The sequence below is a fragment of the Prionailurus viverrinus genome, chromosome C1, assembly GCF_022837055.1.
Source record: "Prionailurus viverrinus isolate Anna chromosome C1, UM_Priviv_1.0, whole genome shotgun sequence".
Classification (NCBI taxonomy): domain Eukaryota; kingdom Metazoa; phylum Chordata; class Mammalia; order Carnivora; family Felidae; genus Prionailurus; species Prionailurus viverrinus.
The window spans coordinates 119,177,925-119,192,241 of NC_062568.1; the positions used below are offsets into that span (position 1 = coordinate 119,177,925).

Consider the following 14,317-nt stretch of genomic DNA (forward strand, 5'->3'; position numbering starts at 1 on the left):
GCCCTCTTCCCAGATCTCAAAATGCCCAGCTCTTCTTGAATGTCAAGGCTTGTCTCATATGGGACTGCCCCACAGAGGCCTTCCTGTACTGCCCAAACTAAAGTACTTCCCGCCCCTTGTCACTTTCTGTCACTGACACTTTTTTGCCTAACACTCTCACCGTCAAAATACAATCGTCATAGGGGTAGAGTCCCTATCTTGTTTACCACTATATCTTTAATACCTAGAACATTACCTGGCACATAATAATAAGTGTTGTGAGCTCATGATTATGTGGTCATTACCCAGAAAGCTATATGTGCCTCATCACTACCACCAAGGTGGCCACCAACTATGTGAACACTGACGCCTGTATCAAGGGAGGCAATAAAGTATGGTAGTCAGGACTCTGAGCTCCGGAGCCAGCCTGCCCGGCTTGGGATCTGGCTCTGCAACTTAGCTGTGGCTTAGCTTGGGCAGGTGACCTTTGTGCCTCAGTTTCCAGCAATTAATGTTATCTCCCCTCACAAAGTGGCTGGGAGAATTAAATAATAAAATACAGCTAAAACACTTAGAACAGAGTTTAACATACTGTAAGCCTGCCAGAAAAAAGGAGTCATTATATTGTTATTATAGATTCTTTTAGTTGCAATAAAGGAAACAAAGTTAAGCCAGCTTAAGCAGCAAAGAGGAATTTATCATATAGTGACAGGGGTGCTTTACCAGAGTCTGAAGGCAGAAAGGCATCTAAGTCTCAGGAAGAATCTAGAATCAAAAGGTGGAAAGCCATCTGTAAGTGTTCTCCAACTGGCATGGTGGTTTTTCTCTGTAGCTCCCCTTTGGTCTTCTTCTTGCTGTGTGCCCAGGGCAACTTCCCTTCTCTGCAGTCTCTCACTATATAGCTCCTGAGTTTACGCATCCCAAAACAAGCCACTCTCAGGGTGTGACAGCCATTCCTTGTCCGTTGCAGACTTCAAGTGTTGATAATCAGATTGGCCCTCTTGAGTCTGATGTCCATCCTAGTCAATCAGCCAAGCCAGGCAAGGAGACCATGCAGTGTAAGCACAGCAGTTGGTGACCATTGTCATGGTTTCAAAGAAGGGGAAAATCTCCTGATCAAGGGACATGGCTGGTCCATGGGGTAGGCAGACATTTCAAAAGGAGTCTATGTCACAGATCTTCCCAAAGCTGCCAATTTAGAAGGTGCTGGGCCAGGTTTGGGATCTTAACAGTTGTGAACACAATGCCCCCTGCTTCTGCTTTTTGAGCAAGCCACACAGGCCTGTGCTCCCTGGTCTCACAGAGTCACTTTGGCTCTTTCCCGAGGACAGTCACCAGGCTACAGACCTATTTTCTTCATGTCCTCATCCCATCCCAGCACCAAACATCCAAACATTTCCTCCGTTATGACAGCCTCCAGCCTTCAGGCAGATCAACTGAGGCAAACAGAAGACTGTGGGGTTGTGCTACCCCCCCCCCACTTCCTTACACACTCTTGCTCTCCAACCCCTGCACAGCCTGTATTTTCACATCTAGAAAGGTTTCCACCCAAATCACTTAAAACCAAGGACACTCATGTTTTGACTGATGGCTTTTATTGCAGAACTCTAGGCAGGAACAAGATGCACTAAGCAAGGGAGACTGTTCGAACCCTCGGGAATGGAGGCACAGGTCAGGTTTATGTCCAGTTGCAGCACTCACAGCTGGGGTCAAAGACAAGCCCCACCTGGCAATTCTGCTGGTATGTGACTCCATTCACGTACCTTCTGTGCCAGAAGGCATTTCTGTTATTCACCACGGGGTAGAAGCCTTTGGCTTTGCCGGCACAGAACCCACTACCCACAGAACTGCCTCCAGAGCTGCTTCCGGAGGAGCCGCTCCCGCTTCCACTTCCGGTCCCACTTCCGCCGCTGGGAGGAGAGGTTATGGGCTCAACTGGCTTAGCAGGGCCGGTGCAACCCGAAATAGCACAAAGCAGATTAGTGGACCTGGAAGGGGCACCCAGATTGCCTTGAGGTGAGGAGACTAGTGGCCTTGAGGCGAAAGTCTGGAGGTGGAGTGCTGTTAGCTCAGGATCCCTGCCAGCGAAGAGATCACATGATTACTCCATATTCGGGAATTAGGAAGAGCTATAATTTCAAGCCACTCCAGTTTTAAATTGAAAACGTTCTCTCTTCTTTATGATGTCAAAATCATTTAAAAAAAAAATCACTGAGCACCAGTATGTACCAAATACTTTCCTAGGATCTGGGTATATGTGGCAAGCCAATAACCTCTGGGAGAAAAGTCTGGAAAAAAATTAGGGACGTGGTATTTGTCCTGAAGTACAGACTAGAAACATGTGAGCAGTGCTGAAGGCTCTTGTTCAATCTCCAGGAGGGCTGAAAGAGACTATTAATGAGGGAGGGGTTCATAGAAAATAAATGCTTATATATTGAAAGTCAGCCTAATTTCTTGAGGCTTTCTTTTAAGATTTAGCCGACCTAGAAAACTCACCCAGGTAGGTCTGGCTTGCCATAAAAGCATAACATGGCTGACCTGGAAGTTCAAGGGTAGGGAAAGAATGCAGCACCTGTGTTTCAGCTGGGCAAGAGCAGTGAGGTGAAATGGGAAGTGACTCCCTGGACAGTGGGGGTGGGCAGATATTAGAGCGGCCTTTTGAGTTAGAGAAGGAGCATTTGTCTACCCTGGGCATCCTCCTGTTGTCACTTACTTGCACTCTGCAGTCCAAGGGCTTTCTTCAGGGTATTGATCAGGGGGAACTTGGCCCTGGTTGCAGAAAGTGCCTGTGAAGTCATCAAGGTCTATGGCCCAGACCATGGCACCTCCAAAATTGTTCTCCTTAAGCCACTGAGCCTGCTTAAGGATAGAGGACAGCAGAGGTCATTTTACTTCCCTGGACTAAGGCTGGGCCCACAGCATGGCAGAGGGGCTGACCTTACCTTGATATCGAAGCTCTTGACATTATCATAGCCAACCCACTGGTTGCCCTGATAGGCATAAGGAACATCCCGAGGGGTGTCCCATGCCTGAGTGGCTCCATTTTTCAGGAAGGTACAGATCTTTAAAAAATCAAGAGATTCAAATCTTTTAAATGTGACTCCCACGAAAGAAAAAAATAGACACTTGTTTCCTTGTTTTGTTTTTCTCATGTCTCTAATTGGGCGATTTTTCTGTTTTCTAGTTACAGGTTGTTATTTGCAGAATAAGATCAAGTTGCTTTTGAAATACTCTCGTTATCCCTACTCTTAATGCTTAATTTTGGGAGCCCACATTAATATGAGAGATATAGTTCTTTCATTCCCTTAGGTGCTAATATAAATGACCTTAAATCTGCAGTCTGATGCTTGAATATTGCACATTATAAGTGCTCTTCAGGCGCCTGGGTGGCTTGGTCGATTAAGCGTCCAACTTCGGCTCAGGTCATGATCTTGAGGTTCGTGAGTTTGAGCCCTGCATTGGGCTCTCTGCTGTCAGCACGGAACCCACTTTGGATCCTCTGTCCCCCTCCCTCTGTGACCCTAGCCCACCTGTGCGTGCGCGCGCTCTCTCTCTCTCCAAAAACAAATAAACGTTTTTTAAAAACTCTAGAAAAAATAAGTGCTCTTCAGACTGGATTAGGTAAGTGAGTTGATTATTTAAACACTTGAAGCATTTAGAGTGATAGCTGTGTTTTAAGTAGATAAGTAGTGGACTGAATGAGCATTCAAGCTTTCTGCAGATTCTAGCCCTAAGGCTACCGTTCAGCACAGCCCATGGAATTCACAGAATTTCCATTGTACAGCCCAGTCTGCCTACCTCATAGTAGGCCCAGAACCCAGACTGCCTGGTAGAGGGCCCAGGAGGACCAGCACCAGAGGTGGGGGCACCAATGCCAGTGTTGGAGGGGTCACTCAGGATGACGGTGTGGCCGTAGGTAGGGAATCCAACGATAAGCTTCTCAGCTGGGGCCCCATTTTCCTTCCAGTAGTTCATGACGTAATCCTGCAACGGCAGTGGGTTAGCCAGAGGCTCCACCCAGCTGATGACCCAATGCTTAGTGACATTAGTCCACTGTTCTAACAGGCAAAATTGTACGATGTTAATAACAGATAGGTAATATTTCTTCAAAACATTTTGGTGAAATCATAGTTAACGGGATATGATCAGCCACTAAGGAGCATAGTTATCCAAGTGAGACATTTGCAGAATTTTCTTTGTCCCCGAATCTCCATGTAATTTACAGCCTCATCTCTGGTCTTCATGTGCATGCGTGCAGAGACTTACCACATTGAGGTAGGCGTTGCTGCCCTTGTCAGTAGGGTATTTGTACAGGGGGCTGTTCTCTGCAGTGTAGCCCTCCCAGGAGCCAGGGAGGTCATAGGTCATGACATGGATGTAGTCTAGGTACCTGGGGTGGGGTAAGGGATTTAAAAACATTTCTGATGGTCATCTTCCACACATATGCAGGCAAGCGATACCACTTCCAAAGCCTCCTAAACAAGGTCCCTGAATAGCAAGTCAGACTAAGGACAAGTCTACCTTGCAAAAGAGAGAGCTACAGGAGTTTGAGGATAGGGTGAATCACTCACTGGGACAGCTGGAGGATCTCATAGCCACACTGGATGTTGGAGATGCCAGCAGCTACTGCAGCAGTGACCATCAGCCTGGGCCTGTTGATCTGCTTGGCCTCCTGCTCAAAAGCGTCACGCATTTCCTATAGAATAAGCAAGCACTGTAGGTCATCTATGAATCTGATTTTAGCTCCTTGAATAATCATGATAGGTATGTTTGTATAATGCTTTTCTTTTTCAAGATGTTTCCATGTGTTTTATCTTACTTTTTAGTCTTTCAATATTCCGATAACGTACATAGTATTGATGATACCAGTCCATTTTAGTGGTATCTAAGATGAATAGAAATTAGACATTTTCACCAAAGTCCCACAGCAAGTTAGTAGCCAGGTCATGACCAGAATGCAGGTCCCAGATGACCAGTCAGAGCTCCACTTATATCACTATACTTTGATCTCACAGTTGCTGCAGGAACTTATATCCAGCTTTTAGCGGTATAGATGTTGCTTCCCTTCATCCAGTAAATGAACTACTTTGTAGGACTGACATCCCGTCAAATGAAATGCTGATTTGGCCAGTAAGGGAAGTGGCTACAGCCAGGTGATAGGTTCCCATTCAGCCCTAGCACCTTTATTTTGTATGACTCTAATCTCATTCGGAGGACTGGGTTCAGTTTTTATAACTGTGTTCTTAGGGTGTGCCAGAGTGTGTTCCACGGAAGGGTGGGTCTGAAAACTGTCGTGTGGTACTGGTTAAAGGAAGTAGGATATTTAAACTGGAAGAAGAGAAATTATAGGTGGGATGTTGTAGCTGTCTGCAAATATTGAACTGATAGATTACAGAAGGTGTTTTTTTCCTTGGTTACTTTAGTGGGTGGAGCTAGAACCAATGACTGGAAGTTATAAATTATGATTGGAGGCATGTTTCGGCTAAGAATAGAGATGTTCTTTCTGATCTCTCGAGCTGTTCAACAAATAAGTAGATTGACTTTTCAACTAGTGAGTTACTTAATATTGAAGCCCTTGGAGGCTGGCTGATGATCTGCTGTATGGAATAGTATAGTAAGAATCTCTGCTTGCCTAGTGGCTCAGTCAGTTGAACATCTATCTGACTCTTGATTTTGGCTCAGGTCATAACCCCAGGGTTGTGGGATCGAGCCCCACGTTGGGGCTCCATGCTAGTGTGGAGTCTGCTTAAGATTCTCTCTCCCTCTGTCCCTCTTTCCTGCTATCATGTTCTCTCTTTCTCTCTCTAAAATAAATAAAATGAAAAAAAAGTTAAAAAAAGAAACTCACTATTTTGAGAAGGTAAATTTAAAAATTATCCTTGGATCTTCTTACTCCATTCACTTTTCCTTGATTATCTCTTAATTATCTTCCTCTTCTGATGACTTCAATACAGTATATCAAGTCAGGTTCTTTGTCCTGAGCTCTAGATTGGTCTTCATTCAGTGACTACTGGGCATTCTTATAGGAGGTCCTATAGACTCCTCTCATTCTTCATGTCCAAAGACAAATTCATGAGTCCTCCTTGTTCCAAATCTACTCTTTTTGTATTTACATTTTAGTTAACAGGACAACAAGGCACTCCTTAAAGTCAGAAACTGGAAGCCCTATATTTTCCACTTTCAATTGGTGTCCAAATCCAATTGATTCTACCCTTGCGTACTTGCCCTTTCTGTCCTCTGTTCGGTTCCCTTGGAATCTCTTGCTTGACTTACTGCAATAGCCTAACTGTATCCCTGCCTTCCTACCTCCTTTGAATTTGTCCTCCATGGTTAAGCCAAGAGTTGTCTTTCTAGAACACAAGTTTCATCCTATCTCTCCACTACTTTCAAAGCTGCCCCATAGCCTTGAGAGTAAAGTCCAAATTCCTTAACATAATGTACAAGTCCCACATGGTCTTATTCCTGTGCATGTGTGGCCTCACAATCGTCCCTCTGTCTTCATCTGTGCAGTCCCCATCTTCGCTTCATTGCTAATACTAGTTGCTTTCAAGACTGAGCTCAAGCGTCCCTTTCTCTAGGAAACTCTTCCTGATCCTGCCCCAGAGCAGAATTAGGTTGCCTCTGTGCTGCTTGATCAAAGCATACTGTAATTGTTGGTTGTTTTCCAACCTTCCACCTCATTTCATGTTCCCTAAAGCCAAGGATTATCTTATTCTTATCTCCAACCTGACACCTCACCCAGTGTCTGGGACAGAGAGTAAGTGCTCAGTAGTAACAGACAGTCTAGTAGTGTAATGGTTAGAAGCAGTGGGCTCTGTAGCCAGACCGCATGGGTAATTATGACACCTGCTAGGCGTGAGATATTAAGCAAGTTACCTAAACCTTAGTTTCCTCTGTAAAATACAGATTATGGTACTTATAGTATCTAGATCATAGAATAGGTGTACAGGTGAAATGAGTTATAATTCTTAGAATAGTAGAATACAGTAGAATAGTGCCTGGCATGTAGCACACACGTGTTGTTGTTATCCTTATGAAAAGCTTAGAATGAAGGCATGCTATCTAAGAATCTTTGGGATGCGAAGATTCTGTCATTCTAAATTCCAGTTTAGTTGCACTTGGGAACCACCAGATTATCATTGGAAGGAATAGACTTTGAATCTTCTTGGGCTGGAGATTGCCACATCTCTCCTCACCTGCACCGGGACGGTGAAGAGATGCTTGTCCTGAGGGGGGCTCCCACAAGAGCCAGGGTACTCCCAATCAAAGTCCAGCCCATCAAACTCATACTGGCGCAGGAATTTGATGACTGAGGCAATGAAGTTCTGGAGGTTCTCAGGAGTGGAAACCATGGCAGTGAAGCTGCAGGAGACCCAAAGAACAAACACAGGGTGAGGGAATGCCTTGGCGGTCCCAACACCTTGTAGTAAAATCAGACTTTTATATTTCTGCCTCAGAGCTCTTCACGGAGACCCACAGCCCAGATGTATGTATGCTTCTGGCTTTCTCCTGTCCTTTGTAATCAGTATTCTGCCAGCTGTGGAATCTCAGCACTCCATTTATTTTGTGATCCACCCGGCTCTGAGCTTTCTCCTAGGTTGCGCTTGTTGCTTCGAACACATGGTTACCCAGCTCACTGTGTCCTCCCTCCAGATAGCCCCCCAAGTTCATATACCTTCAGAAAGTCTTGTTTATTTGCCTGGCTTTCTCTTCTCTTCCCCCAGGAGGTAAATAGAAGTGCTATAACACCCTTTTCAGGGGTTGTGTTTTTGAAATACTCTAAGAAGTGGTTGTTTTGAAATCTCCGTAACTAAACCCCTGTGAATGGAATCTCAGAATATCCATCTAAATGTAAACATATAAAATAAATTGTGGTCTACCTTAATATTGCTATTCTGGTAGAGTAATTTATTCCAGTAGCCTGTTTGTTTAATGTGGATCCTTCATACCCTGTCTTAGATTGTGAAGTCTAAAGAAACACAGCTTGTTTTCAATAGCAAATGAACACTAGGCTCTCCCACAGAGGACTTATGGGGCAGTTCCAAAGTTCCAGCCTCCGATGGCCAGGAGAGTTTTCAGCTGGCTGTTCCTATAAAGCAAAGGATAGAAAAGAGAAACTTCAAGATCCATGAGTCCTTCTATTTAAAATTACATCGCTTTACTATTGGGTCTGGTCATATACTTTGATGTTGCCTTGGTAAGATATTCTGTAGGATAATTTTCCTTCACTACTGAAGACTTTCTTTATAAAAATTGTGTTGTTATTCAATACTTAGTGTAATACTAAGTGAAATAAGTCAGTCAGAGAAAGACAAATGCCATATGATTTCAAACATGTGGAATTTAATCAACAAAACAAATAAACATAGAAAAAAGAGACAAGTAAAAAACCAGACTCATAGCTATAGAGAATAAAATGGTGGTTGCCAGAGGGGATGTGGGGAGCTGGTGGGGAAGATGGGTGAAATAGGTGAAGGAGACCAAGAGTATACTGTATCATGATGAGCACTGAGTAATGTATAGAATTGTTGAATCATTATATTGCACACATGAAACTGATATAATTACGTTAATTATATTTCAACGACAAAAAAAATTGTGTTGTTATCATAAATGCACTCAAGGGATGTCAGGATGTCTCAGTCAGTTGAACATCTGACTTTGGCTCAGGTTATGATCTCACGGTTCATGGGTTCAAGCCCCACATTGGGCTCCATGCTGACAGTGTGGATGGAGCCTGCTTGGGATTCTCTCTCTCTCTCTCTCTCTCTCTCTCTCTCTCTCTCTGCCCCTCCCCTGCTTTTGCTCTCGCTCTCAAAAATAAATAAACATTGGGGCGCCTGGGTGGCGCAGTCGGTTAAGCGTCCGACTTCAGCCAGGTCACGATCTCACGGTCCGTGAGTTCGAGCCCCGTGTCAGGCTCTGGGCTGATGGCTCAGAGCCTGGAGCCTGTTTCCAATTCTGTGTCTCCCTCTCTCTCTGCCCCTCCCCCGTTCATGCTCTGTCTCTCTCTGTCCCAAAAATAAATAAACGTTGAAAAAAAAATTAAAAAAAAAATAAATAAACATTAAAAAAATAATAAATACACTCATAATTCTTTAGGGAAGTCCAAATTATGGGACTGGATTTTGTAAAATTAGGAATCGAATAGCAATAATATATATAAAACTTAAAAGCATAATTGAATCATATTCTATTCCATCAGATGACATATTGCTTGAGCTTAATTGCTTTCTCAGCCTCCAAGATAATGAATATAAATCAATTGCTTAAAGTTATGTACACTTCCTGGAATAGCAGTTCTCAAACAGTTCATACAAGAATGGAGTGCAAGTGTCAGAATGGGAAAACATTAAAATTCTGAGTTTATAGCCTCTTTCTCAGAGATTCTGATTCGTTTGGATTGGGAGAGGGTTTGGCATATTTGTCAGGTGCCCCATGTGATTTTGATTCACAGTCCATGGATCATACCTCAAGAAATACCACTCTAAAGGAGTTTATTTCCTGTTTATCATAACTTAAATTCTAGTAGCTACATTCAAGACAATACCACTACTGATTGTAGCAATGGCCTATAGCCTTATTTCTCCTAGAAATAGCTAAATTGAGCAAATCAGAAATTAGGAGATACTAGGGTTATTGTTTCTTTGTTTTGTTTCATTTTTACACAAATAGAACTTTAAAACTACAGTAGACACTTCTGATTTTTTTCAGTTCAGTGATGTCTGATCTTCAGTATCTTCCACCTCCTGCTCTCTGATGTGAGTAGCTAAGATGGCTTGCAGTTTCTTGGGTCATAAAAAAAAAAAAAGATATTGACAGGGAATCAAAGACACAGACCTGATATATTTTGAATACCTTCTAGAGAAGGCAATGTGTTATGTTATCTATATGTCTGCTACTTAAAGTATAGTTCCTGGACCAGAAGTATCAGCATCATCTGGGAGCTTGTTTGAAATGCAGAATCTTGGTCTCCACCTCAGTCTTGCTGTCTCTGAACTCATTTTAAGAAGATCCCACATGAGTTGTTTCCACATTAATGTTTGGGAAGAACCGACCTAGGAGATAACCAAATTAGATATCTCCCTCTCTCTTACTTGTTTTTCAGGCCGTTGAAAGCTTGATAGAAAGTCACATCATCCCATTCAGTGGTGGTGATCTCGTTGTTCCGCATCCCAGCAAAGGCATAGATCAGGTGAGTACAGAGGCAGGGGTCAATGTCATCAGGTTTGAAGCACCCAGGCCTGGCTGGTACTGGGCCCAGTTAGTGAAGTAGCATGTCAGCTGGTAAGCAGAACTTGAAAGTAGTAAGAAGTGAAAACAATGACCTGATATAGGTGCCACTGAAATGCGCTGTGAATTTTGGCCCTGCCTCTGTTTCCCTCCCTTTGCCTCAATGCCTGATCTCTGTGTGGTGGTGCTGAATGTAAATACCCTTGCAGCTGAGTTCAAAGATTCTAGTTTGGAAACTAGTGACTGACTTGGAGTTGGTTATTTTCCACTTCAACAGATTCATTTGGGGATCTTAAGCTAAGAACCACTTATGAAAATATGTCTGGTAGTCCTGTGAAGCCTGGTGAATACCAATTTATAATGCCCGGTGGTCATGCTAAAGAGAATAGCAGTGACAGCCAATCCAAAACAACAGATTTTCTCAATGTCAAACCCATCTGTCTGTGAAGTAGACAGTAGTTCCCTTTCCCTCATGTGGCCTATCTCTTGATTTACTTAAAAAAATACATTAATCGACAATTGCATTATGAGTAATTTATAAAGATTTGTGGTTTATGATAGGAAAAGGTAAAAGACAGAGTTCATGACTTACCTAGCTGAGCATTCAGCAGAAGGGCCAGACCTAGAGTGAAAGAAAACACATGTGCTCTGTACCAATTGTCTATATCCTGTAGAATCTAATTCTGAGGCCTTGGGTGCCGTCTTATGTGCCATAGGTTGTTATAGCCCAGTGACGCTTGTGGATTATGCCGAAGAGTAGGCTTTTCAGTGAAGGCACCAATAGATTGACACTTCCCTCCTCTTAGTCAAAAATGGCCACAGTGCTCTCTTCTTCCACCTTCCATGTCAGTAATAAATGTCACTGAATGCAGAGTTCAAAGTCTACTATCTATGGAAGATGTACTTACTGAAATTACCCAGAATGTACTGTACTCAATGAGTACACATCCATCCATGCTTCACCTCCCTGAACTGGGGAGTACAGCCTTCCATAGACAGGGCTCTAAAGCAGTGAATTCAATATCTCCTGGAGCTTGGATTTTTTTTTTAGAACCACCTTTTAGGAGCCCTTACGGTAAAAGAGAAGAACCATGAACTGTGAGGCAAGACTCCAGATGCCTCTCCCTGATGCCACTTCAGACATCATTGAACTACAGTTTTCATTTAGAAAAGGTCCTGAAACTATAAAAAGTTTGTAAATCACAGCTCTAGAACAACTAATAAACTATGGCTATAGCTTGGCTCTAAGCAATTTACTCACTTAACCCCTTTAAATGACTGAATTTCTAGCTGACATTTTTATGATACATTAGCAACTCAGTAGGATAGTAGGGGAGAAAAGAGAAGTAACCCTCGAAACAGCAGAACAAAGATAACTTGCATAATTCTATCTCCGTTCCTACTAACTTTCATCCCTGGAAAAGTTAGACCAAGGACGCAAGCATGTAAATAAAAATAATAGCAATTAAAATGAGGCGGCGCAGGAAGATGAATGGAGAACAAGAAACCATTGATAAGGGATGAGAAAGTCAGACAAAGCATTGGAAGAAAACAAGCCTTTCTTTTAGGAGCATGCCCATGGTATCAATGAGGGTAGAAATGTTACTAGAGTCAACTGAAATTAAGAGAATATGATTTGTGTATGTCAGGATTCTCTTGGAAATTTAAAATGATGAAAGAAGAATGGAAGAGCCTAGGGGCGTAATGCGAAGGCTATCAGATCCAGAGAGAAGAAGAAATCAGGTAAGAGTAAGGCTCTGTCTCTGACTGGAGACTCACCTGTGAGGAGAATAAGCTTTGCCATGGCTGTCATTGGTACTGGTCTGGCAGAGAGAGCCTGCATTTGCTTTTTATACCATCTGAGTCCCAGGTTATCACGAGGGATTCCAAGTGGAGAGGATGAACTCAGATGTGTATATAGCTAATCAGTAAATCGACAGATCTCCGCTCCTACAGACACTACACCTTAGACCTGCAACCTACGCTCCCCCACAACCACCACTTTCTCTGCTCAGTAACAACAAAGCAATGCTATGACCCCTAATAAGGTGGTGGGGACCATCACAATGGAAACCACCAGCTTAATAGCTTTTATGGCAGTTCCCAGGGCTGATAAGCATCTGGTTAAACATTCTGATTACGTTTTTGTGTTGTGGACATTTAGTGCCTGGCATCAAAGCATGTCTTTATTGAAAAGTAAATAATAAAAACCCTTAGAAGTTATTAGCCGTCTTAAAACCTTTTTTCCTCATGGAATTTTTCATGTATAATTTGTACAATCAGTACAAACTTTCCATCTTTAGGTGCTACTTTCTGAACATTTTACCCACACCTGTTCTTAGGAATGACTTTGTCATGACTATATGATAATTTTATCTAAGAAGGTATGGTTTCCAAAATGTCCCCTCTGAAGGTCAATAAGAACTCATTAGTGTTCCATAGTTCCAAATTACATCCAGAAGATGTTAAAAAAAATTTTTGTCTTGCCGATGGGTAGAGATGACAGTGATGATATTGAAAGGAATCTCTTTTAATAGAAATATTAACAATTTGACTATGTCTAGAATTTTATGTTTGGAATTAATTCCAATCAATGTTTCTAAACATTATCCACTACCATTTATGACAGGATGGTCGTAAATTTCCATTTTAGCCAAAATGGTCTATTTGTTGTCCCCAAACATGTCTTGTGTGACTTTGCTTATACTGTCTCTCCACTCTTTGCCATAATGTCTTCTCCTTCTTCTCACTGCCTGCCCACTCTTCCAATTCTTCAAAGCCTAGCTCAGACCTTCTCTTTGAAGCTCAGTGATCTTGTCTTCCTCTGAAATATCTTAGGTACTCTAGTACATATTGTCTGTACCATGTATATGCTACTGTCTTGTACAATACCCGGAATGTAGTTGGTGGGCATATGGGTGCCCATCATGGGATATCAACACCTTAGCCCACTTACTGTGAATGCAGACTGGCTTCTCTATCACATTTAGAAACAAAATTGTACGTATTCACCCAACGATATTTCGGTCCTGAGTGCTTAGTTTCTACTCGCAGGACCAGAGAAGGTCTAGTAGAAATGCTGCCGTGGGGGTGTTGGTTGTGAAAATAATAATATCAACAAACACTATGTGCCAGAGATTGTTCTGCATGTTTATATCACTAGGAACTTATTTTTGCAAGTGACTAAAACCAACTGTTATAAGCACAGATTGGTATATTGGAAAAATATGAAGAAGCTCACAGAATCAAAGATAAGAATGTAGGGCTGCCTCAGAGAAGACAGAAATCAAGTCTTTCTTGGGGGAGTGGAGTGGGAGGAGGCCTTAGAATAAACCCTCATTTTATTTTTTATCTATGCATCATTCCACACAAGACCCAAAGTCCTGGGAGAAATAGTCTGTGTAGCTTTGAGCTTGTATCTGGCCCTTGATTAGGGAAAAAACAGGGCACTTGGATTTAAATTTCCATCAGGAATGATCACAAAATGGAATTTTAAAAGAGTGGGGACAGTGAATACTGAGTGACTGAAAAATAATGAATGTTCATCAGAAGGTTCTACTTCATTATTTCATTTAGCCCATAAAAATGATTATTACTGTCACCCCATTTTGTAGATGAGAAAATTGATCCAACAAATCGTAAGCACCAGATCCAACATTCAGTGCCAAGGTAGTTGCCTCCAGAATGGAAATCTCCTAGTATTTCCACTGCACTGCCTCCTTATATTAAGTAGGCTAGTTGGTGGTCCAAGTTGAACTGGGAAAGGCATTCCCCCAAGGCACCCAGGAGAATATGGTTGGGATAAAGAGCCAGAATTGTGTCAAATCAAGGTTAAGTTAAGGATTTTCAAAAATAGCAAAGCCAGTAGTTTCGGGGTTATCTTGTTTGGCACTATCAGATCTGCTGCTGTTCAGATTTAGTGAGATATTTTCTATTGAATTGGGTGCCTCTTATCCTACATCCGTGACCTGCAGATAAAACACCCCTTCTTAATATCTCCTTAGGAGCTCCAGGTGAGTCCTTATCAAGCTTGCATCCCATCTGAGCACTTGAGTGTTGGCAAGAATTATAAGATTTAGAGAATAATAAAGGTTTGAAAGGGCTG

The 14,317-nt window shown here is 42.5% G+C and overlaps 1 protein-coding gene across 1 annotated transcript; it reads right to left on the bottom strand.

Moving 5' to 3' along the window:
- Window positions 1-1,657: 1,657 nt before the first annotated feature.
- On the bottom strand, window positions 1,658-12,016 carry CHIA (chitinase acidic). The gene is given in 14 exon segments (XM_047868851.1): window positions 1,658-1,918; window positions 2,552-2,571; window positions 2,693-2,744; window positions 2,746-2,835; window positions 2,922-3,041; window positions 3,778-3,963; window positions 4,246-4,369; window positions 4,551-4,675; window positions 7,176-7,341; window positions 7,988-8,068; window positions 10,077-10,215; window positions 10,218-10,276; window positions 10,801-10,834; window positions 11,992-12,016. Coding segments are annotated over 14 exon segments (1,482 nt in total).
- Window positions 12,017-14,317: the final 2,301 nt, after the last annotated feature.